We start from the raw sequence: 18,390 nt of genomic DNA on the forward strand, positions 1-18,390 counted from the left end.
ATAATAATAATTTTGGTATTTACTAAGCACCAACTATGTGCCACGTGGCTCAGTGGAAAGAGCCCGGGCTTGGGAGTCAGAAGTCATGGATTCAAATCCCGGCTCTGCCACTTCTCAGCTGGGGGACTGTGGACAGGTCACTTCACTTCTCATTATTATTATTATTACTATTATTATTAGAACCCCAGACCTTCTGACTCCCAGGCCCATACTCTATCCACTATGCCATGGTGCTTCTCCTGATTACCTTGTACGTACCCCAGCGCTTAGAACAGTGTTTGGCACCTAGTATGCGCTGAACAAATACCACGACTATTATTATTATTAATAATAATGTTGGTATTTGTTCAGCGCTTACTATGTTCTAAGCACTGGGGTAGATACAGGGTAATCAGATCGTCCCCCATGAGGCTCAGAGTCTTCACCCCCATTTTCCAGATGAGGTCACTCAGGCCCAGAGAAGCGAAGTGACTTGCCCACAGTCACCCGGCTGCCAAGCGGCAGAGCCGGGATTCGAACCCAGACCTCCGCCTCCCAAGCCCGGGCTCTTTCCACTGAGCCACGCTGCTTCCCGGCACAGTCCCCCCCGACCTTCCAGACTGCGAGCCCGTTGTCGGGTAGGGATGGTCTCTGTTACCGAGTTGTGCCTTCCAAGCGCTCTGCACACAGCAGGCGTTCAATAAATATGATCGAATGAATGAAGTAAGCGCTTAGTGGCCGCGACGATGGAGGTGCGTGGCTCAGTGGAAAGAGCATGCGCTTTGGAGTCTGAAATCATGGGTTCGAATCCCGGCTCCGCCACTTGTCAGCTGGGTGACTTTGGGCGAGTCACTTCACTTCTCTGGGCCTCCGTTCCCTCATCTGTAAAATGGGGATGGAGACTGTGAGCCTCACGTGGGACAACCTGATTCCCCCGTGTCCACCCCAGCGCTTAGAACAGTGCTCTGCACATAGTAAGCGCTTAACAAATACCAACATTGGGAAGCAGCGTGGCTCAGGGGAAAGAGCCCGGGCTTTGGAGTCAGAGGTCATGGGTTCGAAGCCCGGATCGGCCACTTGTCAGCTGGGTGACTGGGGGCAAGCCACTTCACTGCGCGGTGCCTCAGTGACCTCATCCGTAAAATGGGGATGAAGACCGTGAGCCCCACGTGGGACAACCTGATTCCCCCGTGTCTCCCCCAGCGCTTAGAACAGAGCTCGGCACATAGCAAGCGCTTAACAGATACCAACATTATTAAGGGGGGAGCAGGAGGGTGCCCCGGCCCGTGGGAGAAAGGGAATTTCCCCCAGCCCATCCCAGGCGGGTCCGGTGGGCGGGGATTCGTTGGGGTATCGGTTAACCCTTCCCCGCCCCCTCCGGGCTTTGGGAGAACCCGGAACCCAGGCGTCCCGGGCCCGTCCTTCCCCTCCTCCGGGCCCCGCCCCCTCCCCCTTCCTTCCCTCCCCCCGGGGGGCCGGGGGCCGGGGGCCGGGGACTCCGGACTCCTCCTCCTCTTTCTCCTCCCGGGAAGCAGGACTGGCCGTTTAAAGGGTCTGGAGGCGGGGCCCGGGCCGGAGCCAGCCGCGAGGCGCCCGGGATGAGACGCCGCTCCGGCCGGGAGCCGCCGCCGCCGCCGGAGACCCCGTGCGACCCCCGGCCCGACCCCCCGCCCCACCCCCGGCCCGAGGGCATGAAGCTGGAGGGCCCGAGGGGCGGGGGGCGGCAGCAGCCGCTGCTCAAAGGCCGGCCCCGGGATCCGGGCCGGGACCGACCCCGGGACCCTCCCCGGAATCCAGGCCGGGACCGGTCCCGGGCCCCATCCCCGCCGCTGCCGGACAAAGAAGGCCCTCGGGCTCAGGCCGGGCCTGCTGGGCCCGGACCGGGACCGGGAGCGGCCGCGGACCTCCCCCGCTCGGGCCGACGCGGCTCCCGCAGGCCGAGGGGCAGAGGAGACCCCCGCCCCGGCCCGGGGGAGCCGGCGGACAAAGACGACCACACCCCGGGAGACCTGGCGGACAAAGACGACCACCCTCCGGAGGAGCCGGTGGACAGAAACGACCCCCCCCCGGGAGAGCCGGAGGACGGAAACCACCACCCCCCGGGAGAGCCGGTGGACGGAAACGACCACCCCCCGGGAGAGTCGGACCACAAAAGGGACCACCCCCCGAGGGAGCCGGTGGACAGAAACGACCACCCCCCGGGAGAGCCGGTGGACGGAAACGACCACCCCCCGGGGGAGCCGGACCCCAAAAGTGACCGCCCCCCGGGGGAGCCGGTGGGCAGAGACGACCACCCCCCGGGCGAGCCGGTGGACGGAAACGACCACCCCCCGGGAGAGCCGGACCACAAGAATGACCGCCCCCCGGGGGAGCCGGCGGCCAGAAAGGAGCACCCCCCGGGGGAGGCGGCGGCCAGTCCCGGAGAGGGTCCCTTTTCCCCGGGGGAGCGGGCCGGCCCCCTGATGGGCCCGGAGGAGCTGGCGGCGCTGGAGGAGCGCTGCCGGTCCCTGCTGTTGTCGGCCTCCGGCCCCCGGGGTCCCATCCCGCGGCTCATCGTCACCCCGGAGCCCGAGCCCGAGCCGGGGGGCGGCGGCGGGGGCGGCTGGACGTCGTCTCCGGGCTCCGCGGACAGCGGCCGGGGCGGCTCGGCCTCGCCCGCCCCGTCGCTGCTGCTCCGACGCCTGTCGGGGTCGTCGGGGGGCGGCGGCGGCGGCGGGGGAGGGGGAGCCGGGGGCTTCTCGTCCGCCTCCTCCTTCGACGAGTCCGAGGATGACCTGGTCGGGGCCGCCAGCGACCCCGAGGACTGCTCCGGAGTAAGTGACCCCGGACCTCGGGGTGGGGGGAGAGAGGCCGGGCCTGAGCCCACCCGGGGGTCCCCTCGCCTCTCCCCTAGGGTCTCGGTAATAATGTTGGTATTTGTTAAACGCTTACTGTGTGCAGAGCACTGTTCTAAGCGCTGGGGGAGATCCAGGGGAATCGGGTCGTCCCACGTGAGTCTCACGGTTAATCCCCATTTTCCAGATGAGGGAACTGAGGCCCAGAGAAGTGAAGTGACTTGCCCACGGTCACACAGCCGAGCCCCGGGGGGCCGGTACGCGCCGGGGGAAGGGGGAAGGGGCAGCAGGCGGGCTGGGACCCCTCCCCGGGCCAGACGAGAGGCAGCCGGGCCTAGCGGCCACAGGCCGAGCCCGGACCCGGCTTCCAATCCCCGCTCCTGGCGACCCTGGGCCAGTCGCTTCGCTTCTCTGGGCCTCAGTGACCTCATCTGGAACATGGGGATTGATGGTGAGCCCCAGGTGGGACGCGGACCTGGCTCCGGCTACCTGGTCTCTATCCACCCCGGCGCTTAGGACCGTGCCGGACGCACAGTCGGCGCCTGACAGGTACCGTTCACGTTCCCATCTAGGCCGGGGGAGGGAAGGAGCGGAGGCCCGTGGGAGAGGTGTGAGGGAGGTGGCCGGCTGGCTCCGTGGCCTATCTTCCCTCCCTCTCCCGAAACTCGGGGTGTGCTCCCTCTTCTCCCCCACCCCCCACCTGTGACTCACGGGCCCCTCCCCGGGACCCGGCCGACCTGGCGGCCCCACTCGTCAAGCTGGTTTGGAGAGATTCGGGGAGGCCGGGGTGGAGGGGGAGGTCTCCGGGGTGGAGCCGGAGGTGGTCTCCGGGCTAGCGAGGGGGATCGCCTCCGGTCCGGAACTCTGCCCTCCTTCCCCGACCCGCCCTCACCTGGGAGAGGCGGGGGGAGCCCAGGGCCCGATCCCTCCGGCTCTTCTGGGCCGTGGGACACCCCTGCCGTTGAGCCCTAACGTGGGGGTCGTCCCCTCCCGTCCCCGTCCCCAGGCAACTGCCTGGGGAGTGGGGGGGGGACCGTCCCGAGGTCCCCAAGCCCGGGTGACCGGCAAAAGGAGGAGGGCTGCGGCTCCCTCACCCCCATCCCATTGCTGCACCGAGGCGGCCCCGTGCCGACCTCCACACTCAAAACTGTCGTCACGCCCCTGCCGTCCCGTAAGTCAAAATATGCCCACGGAGGTGAGTTTCCCTTTAAACCGGGGGCGGGGCCCCTGGCATTCATCCCCTCGTGAAGGGAGGAAGGGGCCAAAGCATTTCCACCCCTAGCCCCATCTTGCCCGCCCCACCGAGGACCCTTGACCCGGGCCTCAGTTTCTCACCTTCTCCCGCCCCACCAGCTTCTCTCCCCAGCCCTGGGTGAGCACAAACCTGCTTCTTACCACCGGTGGGTGCCCAGGCCACCAGGGGAACGGGAAGCTCCTGTCCGCTGAGCGGGGAAGGGGCGACGCAGGCTAGAGTCCAGGTGGCCGGCCCCAGCCTGGAGGGGGCCGGTAGGCAGCTGGGGCCCCTCCAGGGGCCTGACCTGCCCCCGACCCACCCGAGGTTCGCGGAAACGCCTCCAGCGCCGGCTCTGGCGGGCCTCCCCCACCGGCCCCAGCCGCAAGGCAGAGTGGGCTGCTGTGGCTCTCGCCTTTTGGGGGTGCGGCCTACCCCGGCTGCTGGCCTCTTCAGAGGCCAACGGACCCACGGGCACCCAGGCGGGGCATCGCTACCTGCCCAAAGGGAGAGGCACACGCACAGGTGCGTAAGTAGAGAGGCGTGCACCTCGGACACTGCTCTCATGGGCCCCGTGCCTCCCTCTCTCCCCATCTGCCTGCCTCTCCCCGTCTGCCTTTCTCGCACAGAGTGCGCGCTGTCCCTGCTGTGTCATGGAAAATTATTTGCAAGGCAGCCCCGTCGCTAAGCAACCCCCTGACGTCACCTCCCTCCCTTTCTGCTCTGCCCCCTTCCCCCCCCCCCCAACCCTTCTGGTTTGGGCAGTGACACTCGGCCCCACGGTCGCAGGGAAAGGGGAAGCTCAGCCGCCAGCCGGGTGCCTGGCCGGGCGCCTGGCCGGGCACGCTCCGGGAGGTGGGCACGGCTGGGCCAAAGCTAGTGTGAGTACCATCTGCCTCTGGGCTGGGGAGGGGGCGTGAGATGCCCCGGGCATCCCCAGGAGCGGGGAGGCTGGGGCCTGGTCGAGGCTTGGGACGGGGCAGGTGTCTTTCTGTCTTCTCCCTACCGTGCCCGGCCTGGGGCGCCCCTCTTCCCTCTCCCCTAGTAGAGAGGTGAGGGGTTGGAAGCTGATGGAAGAGGAAATCAGTCCAGATCCAGTGCCCGTGGGGGAGGGAGGGAGCCCAGGCCCGCAGAGGTTGAACCACTTTTCCAAGCTCACACCCAGAGGAGCCTTTCGGCCCAGCCTGGGACCCTCCCGGGGCAGAGATGGACATCCCCGTGGCCTCTCCCCGGGGCGAGGCCGGAGACCCCCCCCCAGACCCTCCGATGGGAGGCATCCCGGCACAATACCCACTTCCCCCCTGCCCCCTGTGTGCAGAGCGGACCCCGGGGAGGAAGAGCAGGCGAAGACAGGCTGGGATCCGGGCCACCAGGCTTCCCGGGCCCGTTGTCCCCGGAGTCGTCTGGTGACGGCTGCCCGCAGGTACCCGCTTTGGAGGGCGGGGAGGAAGTGGGGAGCAGGCGGGGCGTCCGAGTGAGGCTGGGGAGGGGGGATGCCGGGGTCCCCCGAGACCGGGGGACCGGCGGAAGCTCTGTGGGTTTTGCTGGGTTTAGCTTGAGTTGGGGGTGTAGGGGCAGGCTCCGCGCACAGCTATGCAGTCGGGCGAGTTTCAAGGAGCGGGGCCCGCCCGGGGGTGCGGGGTGACACCTCTCGGTGACAGCCGGGGAGGTGGGGAGGGTCCCGGGACCTGCCATTTCATCGCCCCCTCCTCCGCTCGCCCCTCCGTGCTTTCCCCCTCCCATCTCTCCCGAAGGGGAGGTGCGCAAGCTCGCTGCTTGGCTGGGGCTCGGGGTTGGCCTATCATTCGTTCCATCGTATTTATTGAATGCTTACCGTGTGCAGAGCACTGTCTTAAGCGCTTGAAAAGTACAATTCGGCAACAGAGACGATCCCTACCTGACAACGGTCTAACAGTCTAGAAGCGGGGAGGCAGGCAACAAAACCAAACCAACAGGGCCAGGAGTACTGGCTTGAGGGAGGTGGAGACACCGCGCCCACCCCAGGGTGGCGGAGAGGTGAGGTCCGGGGGCTGCCCGAGAGGGACTCCCGGCCAGCCGGCACCGGGCGGCCTGGATTCATTCAATAGTATTTATTGAGCGCTTACTATGTGCAGAGCACTGTACTAAGCGCTTGGAGTGAACAAGTCGGCAACAGATAGAGACAGTCCCTGTCGTTTGACGGGCTTACTTGATGCCAGAGGCCTCCAGTTTCCATGCCTTTCCCCAGTCCAGGTCGGAGTACGTGTGTTTGGTCTTTCTGCCTGTCCACCGCGGACGCCGTCGCTCTCTTCTCCCATCTCATCACCCCGCCCTCGGTACAGAGAGTCTGACCTCGATCCCTCTTGCTCCATCAAGCCTTTCCCCTCCCTCCCCCTACCCCCCCCAAAAAATCCCCTCGCCCTCGTGCTCCTCCTCTAACCCATCCCCCTCTTTCTCCTCCTCTCTGGGACAGAACAAATCTTGGAAGAAGCTGAAGACCATGGTGCAGTGGTCTCCTTTCGTCGTGTCCTTCCGCAAGCTTTACCCCTGGATCCAGCTGGCGGGCCATGCGGGTAGGAGGAATTGCGGGGACGGGGGGTGGGGATGGGGGTGGAGGGCACCCCGGCCCCCTCTCCAAGGTCCCGGCCCCAAACTCTGGAAAAAATACAAAGCGCTCTACCCCTTCGTGGGTCTGTTTATCAGCGGGCGCCACCCACTTCTTCCCCCCTCACCCCGCGCTTTGGCGCATCGGATCGGTCAGCTTAGGGTCCCAGGACCGTCCCGTCCCTCCCCATCTCCTCCAAATGGATTGGCCCGTCTCCCTCGATGTGAGGGGCCTGAGGAGGGACACTCGGAGGGGTGGCCGGTGGGAGAGCCCGAGAGGGATAATCACGGGGTTCATTAATAATAACAGTAATAATGATGATAGCGACGACGGTATTCGTTAAGCACTTACTGTTCTAAGCCCTGGGGTCGATGCAGAGTCATCAGGTTGTCCCACGTGGGGCTCACAGCCTTAATCCCCATTTTACTGCTGAGGTAACTGAGGCCCAGAGACGTGAAGTGAACTGCCCAAAGTCACACAGCTGACAAGCGGCGGAGCCGGGATGAGAACCCATGACCTCTGACTCCCGAGCCCGTGCTCTTTCCGCGAAGCCACGCTGCTTCTGGTATTTAAGCGCTTACTATGTGCCAGGCCCCGAACTAAGCGCTGAGGTGGATACCAGCGAATGGGGTTGGACACAGTCCCTGTCATTCATTCCTTTCAGTCGTATTTATCGAGCGCTTACTGTGTGCAGAGCACTGTGGGACTCACGGTCTCAATCCCCATTTTACAGCTGAGGGAACCGAGGCCCCGAGGAGTTAAGTGATTTGCCCGAGGTCAAACGGCAGATCTCATTCAGTCATATTTATTGAGCACTTACTGTGTGCAGAGCACTGTACTAAGCGCTTGGGACAGTGCAAAACATAACGATTTAGCAGATGCGTTCCCTGCCCGCGATGAGCTTACAGTCTAGAGGGGGAGACAGACATAAACAGAAATAAATGACAGATATGGACATGAGTGGCTCTACCGGATCTAATCCCGGCTCCGCCACTTGTCTGCCGTGTGACCTCGGGCGAGTCTCTTTACTTCTCTGGGCCTCAGTTGGCACATCTGTAAAATGGGGATCGAGACTGTGAGCCCCATGTGGGCCAGGAACTGTGTCCAACCCAATTTGCTGGCATCCACCCCAGCGCTTAGTACAGCGCCTGGCAGATAGTGAGTGCTTAGTACAGTGCCCCGTACCCAATAAGCGCTCAACGCGATGGATTGATCACCCTCTGCCACCCTCCCGTTTCACCCGCAGGGAACTTCCAGGCGGGGGAGGAGGGGCGCATCCTGAAGCGGTTTTGTAGCTGGGAGCAGCAGAGCCTGGAGCAGCTGATGGGGGACGCCTTGCGCCCCTTCGTGCCCGCCTACTACGGAGTGGTGGAGCGGGACGGCGAGGTCTTCAACCAGATGGAGGATCTGCTGGCGGCCTTCGACGGCCCCTCCATCATGGACTGCAAGATGGGCAGCAGGTGGGCGCCGGCTCCCCTCCCCCTCGGGCGGCCCCCTCGCCGAGGGTCCCGGGGGACCCCCCCCTCCCTGACCGGCTCCCCCGCCTGTAGGACGTACTTGGAGGAGGAGCTGGAGAAGGCGCGGGAGAAGCCGCGGCTGCGACGCGACATGTACGAGAAGATGGTGGCCGTGGACCCCGGCGCCCCCACCGCCCAGGAGCACGCCCAGGGGGCCGTCACCAAGCCCCGCTACATGCAGTGGCGTGAGACCCTCAGCTCCACCGCCACCTTGGGCTTCCGGATCGAGGGCGTCAGGGTGAGAGGGGCAGAGCGAGGGTGGGCCGGGCCGACGGGCGGGCGGGAGGGCTCTGCTCCGGTCGGGGGGGCCGGGAGAGCCGCCTCCTGACGTCTCCCACCCCCAACGCCCACCCAGAAAGCCGACGGGACCTGCAACACCAATTTTAAAACGACTCGGGGGACGGAGCAGGTGACCAGGGTCCTGGAGGATTTTGCCGACGGGGACCGGACCGTCCTGGTGAGAATTCCCTCTTCCTCCTCGATCAATCCGGGATGTTTTATTGAGCGCCGATTACGTGCAGGGCACTATTTCGGTGCGGAGCACGGGAAGCAGCGTGGCTCAGTGGAAAGAACCCGGGCTTGGGAGTCGGAGGTCAGGGGTTCTAAACCCACCTCTGCCACTGGTCAGCACGTGACCCCGGGCAAGTCGCTTACCTTCTCTGGGCCTCAGTTACCTCATCTGTAAAATGGGGATAAAGACCGTGCCCCCCCCCCCCCCCCCCACGTGAGACAACCTAATTCCCTCGAATCTACCCCCGCGCTTAGAACAGTGCTTGGCACATAGTAAGCGCTTAACGAACGCCAACATTATTGTTATTATTTGAGGCGCTTGGGAGAGTATGATACAATGAAGTTAGAAGACACGTTCCCTGCCTATAATGAATTGACAGTCTAGGGGTCCTCCTCACCTTAACCCAGTCCTGGGGGCCTGGGAGGGGGTTGGGGTCGGAAAGGGGGGGCGCTAGCGCTGGTCCCCGAGTCCCGTGGCCTCCCTGTCTCTGATTTTCTGTGCCGCTCTCTCCTCAGAGGAAGTACCTGGTGTGCCTGAAGGAGCTGCAGGCTGCCTTGGAGAGATCACACTTCTTCAAGACCCATGAGGTGAGGGCCCCCCGCACCCCCAAATCCGCTCCGGCTCTTGCGGGGCCGACACATCCTGCCCTTCAGAGGAGGGTCTGCGTTGCTCTCCCGCCCGGTCTCCGAGCCCCCCCCCAGCCCTGCTTTTCGGCTTCCCCATCTCGCAACCGGTGGGCAGGGGTCCTGAGGGAGGCGGGGTGGCGCGGGGGGAGTAGGGGATTGTGCAGCCCCCGGCCCCGGGGGATGCAGGTTTTGACGAGAAGCAGCGCGAGCCGATGGAAAGAACAGGGGCCTGGGAGCTAGAGCTGGGTCCCCGTCCCAGCTCCGCCGCCGCTTGCCTGCTCCCGTGCCCTTGGGCAAGTCGGTTCGGCTGCCTGTGCCTCAGTTCCCTCATCTGTAAAACGGGGACTCGATCCCTCCGACTTAGCGTGGCTTAGTGGAAAGAGCCCGGGCTTGGGAGTCAGAGGTCGTGGGTTCTAATTCCATCTCCATCAATTGCTGTGTGACCTGGGGCAAGTCACTTAACTTCTCTGGGCCTCAGTTACCTCATCTGTAAAAATGGGGATTAAAAAATGTGAGCCCCACGTGGGACAATCTGATTACCCTGTATCGACCCCACGACTGCTTAGAACAGTGCTCGGCACATAGTAAGCGCTTAACAAATACCATTATTGTTATTATTAGAGAAGCAGCCTGACGTCGTGGCTAGAGCACCGTCATCTGCTGGGTGACCTTGGACAAGTCACTTAACTTCTCTGGGCCTCAGTTACCTCATCGGTAAAATGGGGATTGAGCCTGTGTGCCCTGTGTGGGACAGGGATTGTATCCAACCCAATCCGCTTGTATCTTCCCCAGCGCTTAGTACAGTGCTTGGCACATAGTAAGCACTTAACAAATACCACAATTATTATTAGATGGTAAGTCTCCAAATTGGGAAGGGACCGTGTTTGACCTGATTATCTTCTATCTGCTCTAGAGCTTAGTACAGTACCCAGAGGTCATGGCTTCGAATCCCAGCTCTGCCACTTGTCAGCTGTGTGACTGTGGGCGAGTCACTTCACTTCTCTGTGCCTCAGTTCCCTCATCTGTAAAATGGGGATTAACTGTGAGCCTCATGTGGGACAACCTGATTATCCTGTATCTACCCCAGCGCTTAGAACAGTGCTCTGCACATAGTAAACGCTTACCAAATACCAACATTATTATTATTATCACTGTTATGTAGTGGCCCAGCCCACGCTAGTCCTGTCTCTTTCCTGGATCCGCCCAGTGCCCCCAGGGTGCTGCCCCACCCATCTCTCAATCAATCAATCAATCAGTCAATCCGTGGAATTTAACAAGTGCTTCCTGTGTGCAAAGCAGCCTGGGAGAGTGCGGTCAGTCGGTGATGAGGATGATGGTTTTTGTTAAGCGCTTACTAGGTGCCAAGCACTGTTCTAAGCGCTGGGGGAGATACAAGGTAACCAGGTTGTCCCACGTGGGGCTCCCAGTCGTAATCTCCATTTTACAGATGAGGGAACTGAGGCACAGAGAAGTTAATTGGCTTGCCCAAGGTCACACAGCAGACAGGTGGCAGAGCCGGGATTAGAACCCACGTCCTCTGACTCCCAAGCCCGGCCTCTATCCACCTGGCCATACTGCTCCTCCGGTCAATCCTATTTATTGAGCGCATACTCTGTGCAGGGCACTGTACTTGGGAGACTACAGTAGAACAATAAACAGTCATTCATTCATTCATTCAATAGTATTTATTGAGCGCTTACTATGTGCAGAGCACTGTACTAAGCGCTTGGGATGAACAAGTCGGCAACAGATAGAGACAGTCCCTGCCGTTTGCCGGGCTTACAGTCTAATCGGGGGAGACGGACAGACGAGAACAATGGCAGTAAACAGCGTCAAGGGGAAGAACATCTCGTAAAAACAATGGCAACTAAATAGAATCGAGGCGATGTACAATTCATTAACAAAATAAATAGGGTAACGAAAATATATACAGTTGAGCGGACGAGTACAGTGCTGTGGGGATGGGAAGGGAGAGGTGGAGGAGCAGAGGGAGTCACATTCCCTGCCCTCACCGAGATTACAGTCTAGAGAGGGTGCTCTGAAATTTAAGTTTACCCTGCCTTTAGAGGGCACGGGATGAACCCCCGGCACCCATCTCTGTCGCCGCGCCAGACGAAAGCCATGATCGACGTCCGGCGCGCCCCGGCCCTCGTAGCCAGTGAGGCCCGGCGGCCCGGCCGGGCTCCGGCCGCCGTCCCGTCACTCCGTCCCACCGTCCCGTCCCCCTCCAGGTCGTCGGCAGCTCGCTGCTCTTCGTCCACGACCGCACGGGCCTGGCCAGGGTTTGGATGATCGACTTCGGCAAGACGGTGCCGCTTCCCGCCCCTCAGACGCTGAGCCACCGTCTGCCCTGGACTGAGGGGAACCGTGAGGATGGCTACCTGTGGGGACTGGACAACATTATCGGCATCCTGGGGGGGCTGGCTCGGGCCTGAGTCCCCGTCCGTCCCCCCGCCCCGCGGCCCCCCTCCCCACGCGCCCCGCCCCCAGGAGCCGCTCCCCCTCACGCTCCAGATTTATTTATTGGCCGGGATGCGGGCCGCGGCCTACCCCGCCGTCGGCGAAGGGCCGGCCTCGACCCTACCCTCTGTGAAGAGGAGGTCGAGGGGGCGTGGATCGAGGTATCTCTGCCCCTGAGGGATTGGGGGGCCTGGGAGCGGGAAGCCGGGCGACGGGACTGTGCGCTCCCTTCCCGTCATCCCCCGAGGGGGCACAGGCGCGGAGCGGCTGCCGGCAGGGTGGGGTTGTGCGTTTCCATATCCAGCTGGATGTGAACGTGACCACGACGGCCGAGCCGCCGGGAGCCCACCTCTTCCCTGGTGCTCCCTCTGCCCCCTCCTCCTCCTCAGGACAGATCTGGGCCCGGTGCCGCGTCCAGGGGCAGGGGCTCAGCACGGGCTCCCTCGCGGCTGGCCAGCGGCCAAAGTCCTGGCTTCCCCTGACCCCGCGGGGGGCACGGCCAGGGCCCACCTCCTCTGCCGTTGGCCCGGCCTTGCCCTCCGAGAGTCACTGGGCTTGGGCCGGTGCCACCACTGTGAGTCTCTTCCTTCCGCTCGGGGGGCGTCCCGCAAGCACCCCTGTGCCCCAATTTGGGGGCCAGGCTCCCCTCCGCAGATGCCCCCGGATCGAGCCGGGGAGGGGCGCGGTGCCGGGGGGAGTCCTGTGAGCCACTGCCCCCAGCTGTCTTTTCACCGGGCGCTCCGGGGAACTGACTCAGGGAAGGGGGGTGGGCCAGGCCCAGCCCCCCACAACCCAGCCGTTACCAAAGCTGCCAGAATACCTGGGGCCCTAACCCTGGTAGAGCCCAGCCCGGACAGCCCCTCCCTTGCTCCGGCCCGCACCTCCTCGGTCCCCGGCCGCTGAGGAGACGGCCTTTTATTAGTGGGTGGGGGGGGGGTTGGCGGCTTAAAGGGGTGGGATTGGGATGCCGCCCCTCCCTCTCCCTGCCTGGGGCAGGCCGGGGCCCAGCCCCCGCACAAAGCAGCCACGGAGCCTTTTCTATTCCAAACCTTTTTACTTATTTATAAACACGGACAGAGACTGGAAAGGGGCGCCGGGGCTTCCTCCCCCGGCCCCAATAAAAGCCCCGTGAGGCGGACCGCGTGTCTCTGTGTCGATTGCCCTCCCGGGCCGGCTGCGGTGGAGCTGCACTCCCCCGGGCCCAACTTCACACGGCCCCGACGTCTCCTGGGGCGGGGGGGCCCGGGCGCAGCAGCAGCACCCGGCCACACAGCCCTGCCCTCACACCCCCGGCGGGCACCACGTAGGTCTTGCCGTCGGCCGCCCGGGCCGGGGAGAGGTCTGTGAGCTGCAGGTTGCTCTGGCACAGCTGCTCGTAGTCCCACAGTTGGTAGCGGCAGCTCTTGCCCTGCTTGGCCAGGAGGCGGACGGCCACGGGCGCCTCGGGGTAGGCGGCCGACGGGTGGCGCGGGTGGAAGAGGCCGGCGAGGTCTGGGTCCTCGTGGTAGGCGTTGGGCGGGAGGGGGCCCTGCACCCCCAGCAGGACACCTGGGGCGGAAGTTGGGGGCTGCAGGTTGGCACGGGGTGGGGGGGCGAGGGGAGGTGAGTCTGGGGGTTGGGAGGGGAAATGTGGAGCGGGCTCCTTCCCTGGCAGCCTTCCCGGCCTGAGCCTGAAGCCCTGGTTGGAGATCGGGGCAGAGTCCGAACCCACCAAGCTTTCCCGGGAGCTGGAGAGTGTCCAGGTGCCCAGGGTGATGCCCCCCGGACCTACCTGCGCTGACCGCCCAGTGGGCTTTGTGCCCCTGCCGCCGGCAGGGCTCGTGGTTACAGTCCTCATCGTAGCTGGAGGGTGGAAGTTAAGGCTCCTGACGGAATGAAGCGGCCCTCCCTCCGCCCCCTCCCCTCGTGGTGCGGTCAAGGACACGGGACGAGCAGGGGGTGCCCGGCAGTGACGTGCCGGAGGACGCGCTGGCGGTTGTGCCCACCCATGCCGCCCACGAGGAGCTCTGCCCGGCAGCCGTACACTTCCTGGGCCAGCTTCGCCATGTCAGCAGCTGCAAGGGGAGGAACCGGGGTGGGGTGGCGGCCATCCCGGGACGCCAGACCTACCGGTCACCCCCACCCTTCCCCGTCGGCCAGAGCCGGGGGCTGGGGGCAGCCGGCCGGTTGACGGTCACCACCCCCTCTCCCCTCCCCTGACCTGAGAACATCTCGCCCTGCGCCGTGTAGCCCCGCTCCATGGCCGTGGCCACGATCCTCTCCAGAGGCACGCCGGGGTGAGGGGTCAGCAAGGACCCTGCCATCCACAGGGCCACCAATCCGCACCTGGGGGTCGGGGAGGAAAGACCGAGGTCAGGGCAGATACCGCGGCCTTCCTCTGTCCCGGGGGCGGATGTTCTCACGTCTGGACTGCAACCCGGCTGCCCAGAGCGCGGAGCAAATCCCAGACACAGAAAAGGGACGGACCTGAGGCAGGGGAGGGAGCCGGGCCCTGGGATGGGGCTTCCCCCGTTGGGGGACTTATTCTGGGCCCTCACAGCTGGCCAGGAGGCCAAGCGGGTGGCCCAGGCTGCGACTGCCTGCTCTTCCCACTGCAGTTAGGGTTCCCCGCCTGCCTCTCCCTTTCCCCGTGGCTCCGCTCCCAGTCTTCTTCCCCCCGTGGGTGGGTGGGTAGGCCCGGGGAACCGACCCAGTTACGGGCCCAGGGGCTGGGGGAGGGAGAGCAGATTTTGCTCCTGAATCAGACTGTTCCCTCCGCCTCGCCCCCACCCCACGCACCATCTGCCACGTGCAGTCCCTGGGCGGCGAAGGCGCAGACAGTCTCCTAAGCCCCCGTGCGGGGAAGCCTCGGAACGAGTTCCCCCCGCCGAGCCCGGACAGATGGGGGGGCTCCCGGGGGGGTGCCCTGCTCCCTCCTGAATCCCGGCCCTGACCTGGAGACCCATAAAATCTGAGATTCCTCCCCCCGCCCGCCACTCCTCTTCAGATGGCCTGTTCCCTCCTGCTCTGTGTCTGGGGGTGAAGGAAGGGAGGCTCACTGCTTTGACCCCGCTTGAACCCAGAACTGGCAGGCCGCCCTGGCTTCAGGCTGGGCCGCCCGTCCAATCCGGAGGGCTTCCCTCTGTCCCGAGGGGAGGAGAAGGGCGGGACGGGAGAGGAAGGGAAGTCAGGCTCAACTCACTGGGGTCCTTCCTGGATGAGGGAAGGCAGGTCTGCACAGAAGAGAAGCCACTGCAGGTCACTCCTGAAACTGAAACAGAACAGCGTCGGGTTTCTGCCCTCTCCTCCCGTGTCTTTCCCGAGAAGTACAGCGGCATCCTCGAACGGGCGAGGTTCTCACCGGGTCACAGAGTCCAGCCCCCTATCGATCGGTGGAGTTTTTTGAGCGCTTACTATGTGCAGGGCCCTGTACTGAGTGCTTGGGAGGGCCCGACAGAGGTGGTGAACGCGTCCCCCGCCCACAGGGAGCTCAGGGCGGGTGACGGACATCGAGATCGATTACGGTTACGTTCGTTAAGGGCCGAGGGTGGGGTGGATATCGAGCGCCGAGAGGGAACCGATCCAAGTTCAAGCGGTGCTCTTAGAGAGGCGGAGTACGTTTCTGTCCTTTCTTCAGATTTCCTGGTCAGTCACGTCCAGTGAAGCTCAGCAGGGGCCCAACATCTGGGACCCATAAGGTCTGGACTCATTCCCAGGCTGGGGGAAGACCAGAGGGAGGAGACATACTGTCTGCTGGGGCCAGTGGATTTTACTGAACATTCTCCAAATAACAAGAATGTCCTAACTTTGTACAAAAATAATAAAAAAAACCCCTTACTGTTCATTTTCAAAGGACATCTTCTCATATTTCCTATTAAAATGATTTATTTTCCTTTACTCCCCGGTGCCTGCAGCCTTGCCCTGACTCTGTACCGTCCCCGGGGCAGAGGATAGAGTACGGGCCTGGGAGCCAAGAGGACCTGGATCTGCCGCTGGCCTGCTGTGCGACCTTGGGCAAGTCCACCTCCAAAGTGATTTAAATGCCCTGCAAAGAAACTACAGGTCCGTTTGAGGCCCCGGCCACCAGAGTGCCCCGGCTGGCAAATCCAGGGACAGATTTCTGGGAGCCACGTGCCAGAATGGCCTAATGGAAAGAGCGTAGGTGCGGGAGTCAGAAGACCTGGGTTCTAAACTCACCCCTGCCATCTACCTGCTGTGTGACCTACGGCAAGTCATTTCACTTCTCTGTTCCTCGGTTTCCTCGGCTGTAAAATGGGAATTTTATACCTAGCTTCCCTCCTACTTAGTCTCCTGGTAGGCCAGTAACCGTGTCTTACCTTATCATGCACCTATGCCCGACCTCTCCACCTTCAAAAGAGGTCAGATCATCTCCAAAAGGCCTTCCCCGATTAAGCCCTTTATCCCCCCAGCTCGGTCTCCCTTCTGCGTCACCTATGCGCTTGGATCTGTGACTTTTGGGCGTTTGATATTCACCCCAACCTCACAGTATTTTTGTATATCTCTTTAAAATTACTTATTTATAGTAATGTCTGTCTTCCCCTCTAGACAGTAAGCTTGCTATGGGCAGGGAATGTGTCTGCTACTACTCTTATACTGTGCTCTTCCAAGCATTTAGTACAGTGCTCTGCGCATAGTAAGCCCTCCGTATATACCATTGATTATCTCAGCGCTAAATTCAGTGCTTGGCACAGTGTAAGCACTTAATTCCTACTGTTATCACCTCCCTCACTGTCCCCTCAACTTGCTCCTTCCCCTCCTTGGTAAAAGAGCCGGCAGGCAGGGGTGGGTGACGCAGTGCCCGCCGGTAAGCTCGTCACGGGAGGGGAATGTGTCTTTTTATTGTTATGTTGTATTCTCCCAAGCGCCTGGCATAGCGCTCTGCACGCAGTAAGCGCACAATAAATACGACTGAATGGAGTGAGTAAACGAGGAGAGAGGGAATGCAGTTGCGGAACTGTTGATTTTCTTTTAAAAATCCAGAAGAGCGCGCGTTCCGCACTGATTTCTCGCCTGCTAGACGGTAAGCTCTTAGTACAAGTGCTTAGTACAGTGCTCTCCATTAAAATCGCTTGGGCATAGCGGATAGGGCACAAGACTGAGAGTCAGAAGGACTTGGGTTCTAATCCAAGCGCTCAATAAATACTATTGAAAGAATAATCCCCCCTCTGCCACTTAATAATAATAATTATGGTATTTGTTAAGCGCTTACTATGTGCCGAGCACTGTTCTAAGCGCTGGGGGAGATATAGGGTAATCAGTTTGTCCCACGCGGGGCTCACATTGTTTGATCCCCATTTTTACAGATGAGGTAACTGAGGCCCAGAGAAGTGAAGTGACTTGGCCAAAGTCACACAGCTGACAGGTGGCGGAGGCGGGATTAGAACCCACGACCTCTGACTCCCAAGCCCGGGCTCTTTCCACTGGGCCACGCTGCTTCACTTGTCTGCTCTGTGACCTCGGGCGGGTCACTTCACTTCTTTGCGCTTCAGTTATCCCGGGCTTGGCAGTCAGAGGTCATGGGTTCGAATCCCGGTTCTGCCACTGGTCAGCTGTGTGACTGTGGGCCAGTCACTTCACTTCTCTGGGCCTCAGTTCCCTCATCTGTAAAATGGGGATGAAGACCGAGCCTCACGTGGGACCATCTGATGACCCTGTATCTCCCCCAACGCTTAGAACAGTGCTCGGCACATAGTAAGCGCTTAAAAAAATTACATTATTAAAAAAATACCAACATTCTCTGGGCCTCAGTTATCTCATCTGTAAAATGGGGATTAATAATAATAATAATAATAATAATAATGTTGGTATTTATGAGCTTACTCTGTGCAGAGCACTGTTCTAAGCGCTGGGGGAGATACAGGGTCATCAGGTGGTCCCACGGGAGGCTCACAGTCTTCATCCCCATTTTACAGATGAGGTTAACTGAGATGAGGACTGCGAGCCTCCCGCGGGGCCACCTGATGACCCTGTATTCCCCCCCGGCGCTTAGAACAGTGCTCTGCACATAATAAGCGCTTAAATCCCAACATTATTATGTGTCGGAAACCCCGGGCCCGGCCTCCCTCGCCCTGGGCCGGACGGGGAGCGTGGTGGCGGGACCCTACCGGTCCTTGTGGAGGACGAGGAGCCGCTTGACGTCGTCGCGGGCCCCGGGGGTCGGGCCCGCCCTCTTCAGGGCCTCCTGCAGGACCCGGCTCTTCGCCAACCCGAAGACCAGGGGGGCAACTGGTGGTCCAGGTGGAGGAGGAGGAGGAGGGGATGGGGGTCCTGGAGGGGCATCCTGGGGGGCTGAGGGCGGGACCGGTGGAGGGGGAACCTGAGAACTTGGGAGTGGACAAGGGGAGGTGAGGGCAGGAGGGGCCACCATCCCTGGGGGAACGATGGGCACGCCAAAAGCTCTGAGGGGGCAAGGTTAGGAGAAGTCAAAGGTCAAGGGTGGGGCGGTGGGAGGGGAGCATGAGCCACCTTCCCACCCCTCGGGCTCTCAAAATGGCGGCGCCTTTGCCAAGTCCCCAGGTCGCCTGCCGATCACGTGACGCTAGCGTCGGCGCCCTCCCTTTCTAAACCACGTGACCCGGGCCCCCTCCCCGGGCTGTAGTCACGTGTCGCGGGAGGCGGGAGGACGATCTGCGCTCTGATTGGTGAAAG

General features: G+C 62.2%; 2 protein-coding genes across 4 annotated transcripts; one reads left to right on the forward strand and one right to left on the reverse strand.

The window, feature by feature from the left end:
* The first annotated feature begins 725 nt into the window (after window positions 1-725).
* Window positions 726-12,880, forward strand: ITPKC (inositol-trisphosphate 3-kinase C). Its single transcript, XM_029064995.1, has 9 exons — window positions 726-731; window positions 1,515-2,792; window positions 5,363-5,467; window positions 6,497-6,596; window positions 7,875-8,088; window positions 8,179-8,383; window positions 8,501-8,602; window positions 9,172-9,243; window positions 11,514-12,880. The coding sequence occupies exons 1-9, from the start codon at window positions 726-728 to the stop codon at window positions 11,715-11,717; spliced, it is 2,286 nt and encodes a 761-aa protein (XP_028920828.1). The 3' UTR covers window positions 11,718-12,880.
* C5H19orf54 (chromosome 5 C19orf54 homolog) lies at window positions 12,782-18,268 on the reverse strand. Of its 3 annotated transcripts, none has more exons than XM_029065432.2 (6): window positions 17,847-18,268; window positions 14,924-14,992; window positions 13,943-14,067; window positions 13,667-13,796; window positions 13,514-13,584; window positions 12,782-13,290 (listed from the first exon to the last, which is right to left on the reverse strand). In XM_029065432.2, the coding sequence occupies exons 1-6, from the start codon at window positions 18,107-18,109 to the stop codon at window positions 12,950-12,952; spliced, it is 999 nt and encodes a 332-aa protein (XP_028921265.1). In that variant the 5' UTR covers window positions 18,110-18,268; the 3' UTR covers window positions 12,782-12,949. The 3 variants fall into 3 exon arrangements, with proteins under 3 accessions (XP_028921265.1, XP_028921266.1, XP_039768178.1); XM_029065433.2 differs by lacking the exon at window positions 17,847-18,268 and adding an exon at window positions 15,083-15,803; XM_039912244.1 differs by lacking the exons at window positions 14,924-14,992; window positions 17,847-18,268 and adding an exon at window positions 14,521-14,835.
* Window positions 18,269-18,390: the final 122 nt, after the last annotated feature.

The sequence above is a fragment of the Ornithorhynchus anatinus genome, chromosome 5 (genome assembly GCF_004115215.2).
Source record: "Ornithorhynchus anatinus isolate Pmale09 chromosome 5, mOrnAna1.pri.v4, whole genome shotgun sequence".
Taxonomy (NCBI): Eukaryota; Metazoa; Chordata; class Mammalia; order Monotremata; family Ornithorhynchidae; genus Ornithorhynchus; species Ornithorhynchus anatinus.